The sequence below is a fragment of the Limulus polyphemus genome, unplaced genomic scaffold (assembly GCF_000517525.1).
Source record: "Limulus polyphemus unplaced genomic scaffold, Limulus_polyphemus-2.1.2 Scaffold431, whole genome shotgun sequence".
Classification (NCBI taxonomy): Eukaryota; Metazoa; Arthropoda; class Merostomata; order Xiphosura; family Limulidae; genus Limulus; species Limulus polyphemus.
In genome coordinates, this window is record NW_013666041.1 from 249,506 (window position 1) to 252,145 (window position 2,640).

The following is a 2,640-nucleotide window of genomic DNA, read 5'->3' on the forward strand; positions in this document are numbered from 1 at the left end:
AGAGTACTGTGTACAGTTTTGGGCTCCCTTACCTAAAGAAGGACATTGAATTGTTGGAGAAGGTTCAGAGAAGAGCCACTAGAATGATATCTTGGATGGTGGGATTGTCCTATGAGGAGACACTAACATCTCTAAACTTGTTTTCTTTAGAGAGAAGAAGGGTCAGAGGGGATTTGATTGAGGTGTTTAAGATTAGTAAGGGTATTGATAATATAGATCCATTAAACTTTTTTGTGTTAAGCAGTGAAAATAATAGGACATTGGGGGCATAAATTCAAAGTTTGGCAGCGTAGGAGTCGTCAGCAGTTTAGACAGTATTACTTTTCAAACAAGGTGGTTGGCTTTTGGAATTGGCTACCTTCAAGGGTGGTGGAGGCAGAAAATTTAACTGAGTTCACGAAAAGATTGGATGAATGCATGAGTAGTAAGGGGTGGTTATAGTTGAGAGCTGGAAGGGACATCCTTGATGGGCTAATAAGCTCCTTTTTGTCCCTTTAAAATTTTGTGAAATTTATAAAGGAATGTCTGTTGATTAGCAGACTTAAACCAAAGTTGAACAAGCAAAAACAGTGCAGTTCATTTATTATTAAATCTCTATTCAGAATTAAAAAATGTAGACTACCAGAAAGCTTTATTTGGAAATCAGGCCCCAAAACATGTCTCCTTGATGTGCAGACTTTGTGTTAAAGCATATTGTTTTTAAATATTTGAATTTTAGGAATTTTATCACACTAAAGACTTCATTTACATGCAAATATGCATATTGTGTAATTTTTTGCATATACTTAAATATATTAGGGCATACAGTGTGATATAGTATGTAACAGATGCAGTTTTAGAAACATGCCTACCAAACTTATCCCAGTTTTAATATCTCAAAAATACCTTAAGTTATCATCAACAATTATTGATGTTGCTTTTCAAAGCTGTTGTTTTTCCATCTATACTGAATTTGTTTGTTTTTTTAAATCAATAGGTAAATTTATAATGATTTTGGATTTGTTTTTTAATCAATGATATTTGTTTTTATAAATAAAATTGGAAAGCAGTGCACTATCAACAACTTTGTAAAGAAAGATGTAGGTCCAAAAAATTAAAATTATTCTGCATACATTAACCTAGATTGGGGAATATATCTAAACTCAACATGCAGTATATAATGTGACTACATGGAAGTACATTTATACATCCAAAATTGTTTTATGTAATGTCATGAGAAGGATCAACAAGTTGAGGAGCAAAGTGTTGGTCATCATATTTTTGAATGCCCCTATTGTTGGTGGGTAAGCTAATATTGGACGTAAAAATACACACACACATACATGCATACTGGATGTGTCCTGTCTGCTTAACCGTGGAAAATGTCTTTAGTTTGTTTCACAAAGATTTATTTCAGACTGAAAATAATTCATCTCTGAACATGTTACATTGTTTACTTGTTTTCCTTGTAGCAGAAGATGTAGATGTATTTTGCAAGCCAGTAATATTTTCAAGTAATTTCAAGCATCACTGGCTCTAAACACTAATTATCTTGAAATAAACTACTGTTCTATTATTCATTAAAAAAACAGTTCTCCTATTAGTTTTTCTTTTTTTGTTAATAACTTTGATCCAAAATATTGACATATAAATGTAAGGAATGTTGTAAACTTCTTTATTCAGTATTTTTTCATGATGTTTAGTTTTTTTATTTCTTTTTGCAGCTATAAAGAAGAAAGTATGTACATCAGCATATCTATATAATATTCTTTTGTCTTGTCTGGAAAATATGCCTAAAGGTATGTACAGAAAAAGGCTGAAAATAAATGGTAAAAGGAATTAGAGGAAAGCTCTTATTTGACAGTGCAAGGGATTTTTGTAATGGGGTCCGTGTCAGTAATTCTTTGATAAAATTGTTTCTCTGTTGAAATCCTTATAGGCTTCTTAGATGTTTTAGGTTGTTTAGCTTTTGTTAGACCTAGCATTTGAGATTTGTTAAATTACATGTTTTAAAGTTTGTAATATTTAACTTAAGATAATTGGGGAGACAGAACTATTTGTTTGTGTATCTTCAGAATTAGGTGCCACAGTCCAGTACAGGGAATATTTTTATTTCTATCTATTGTTCTGTTTGTGTATAAAGTGTATATGTTTTGTATAAACTTCAGCTTATTAAAGCTTGTTGACAGTTTATGAGTAGTGTTTAACAAAGATATAATTACTGTATTGCACAGATTAGTTTTTGTTATTCACATAAAAGCCTGTTATATAGGAAATTTTGAGCTTAAGTCTATATGTTCCTTGAGTACATCCATAATGTGTGTTCTCATTTACTAGAAGAAACTGGAGCCAACCTTCCCTGTATGACTGGAAGCACAATATTATTTATCACGAAATGGATTGATTACTCTAATAAGTATGGGTTTGGTTTCCAACTGTCAGATAACAGTGTGGGAGTTTTGTTCAATGACACAACAAAGATTGGTCTCTCTGCTGATAAATTGTAAGAACTTGTGAATTGAATCAGGTGATAGTACACTGTTCAGAATAGTTGTAATAGTTACTTCATGAATTATGATATTCAGACAGTTTAGTATTGTGGCTATACACATAATTACAGGTGAGATGAAAACTGTTGTGTGTATATATACACACACCTGG

General features: G+C 31.8%; 1 protein-coding gene across 4 annotated transcripts in view; it reads left to right on the plus strand.

Moving 5' to 3' along the window:
* LOC106458226 (serine/threonine-protein kinase PLK2-like) overlaps positions 1 to 2,640 on the plus strand; it is an 89,655-nt gene that overhangs the window by 79,374 nt on the left and 7,641 nt on the right. For all 4 annotated transcript variants that reach the window (XM_022384353.1, XM_013917702.2, XM_022384354.1 and 1 more), the window contains 2 exons: positions 1,704 to 1,778; positions 2,317 to 2,482. In XM_022384353.1, coding sequence (XP_022240061.1) covers positions 1,704 to 1,778; positions 2,317 to 2,482 — 241 coding nt within the window. The remainder of the gene's footprint in view (positions 1 to 1,703; positions 1,779 to 2,316; positions 2,483 to 2,640) is intronic.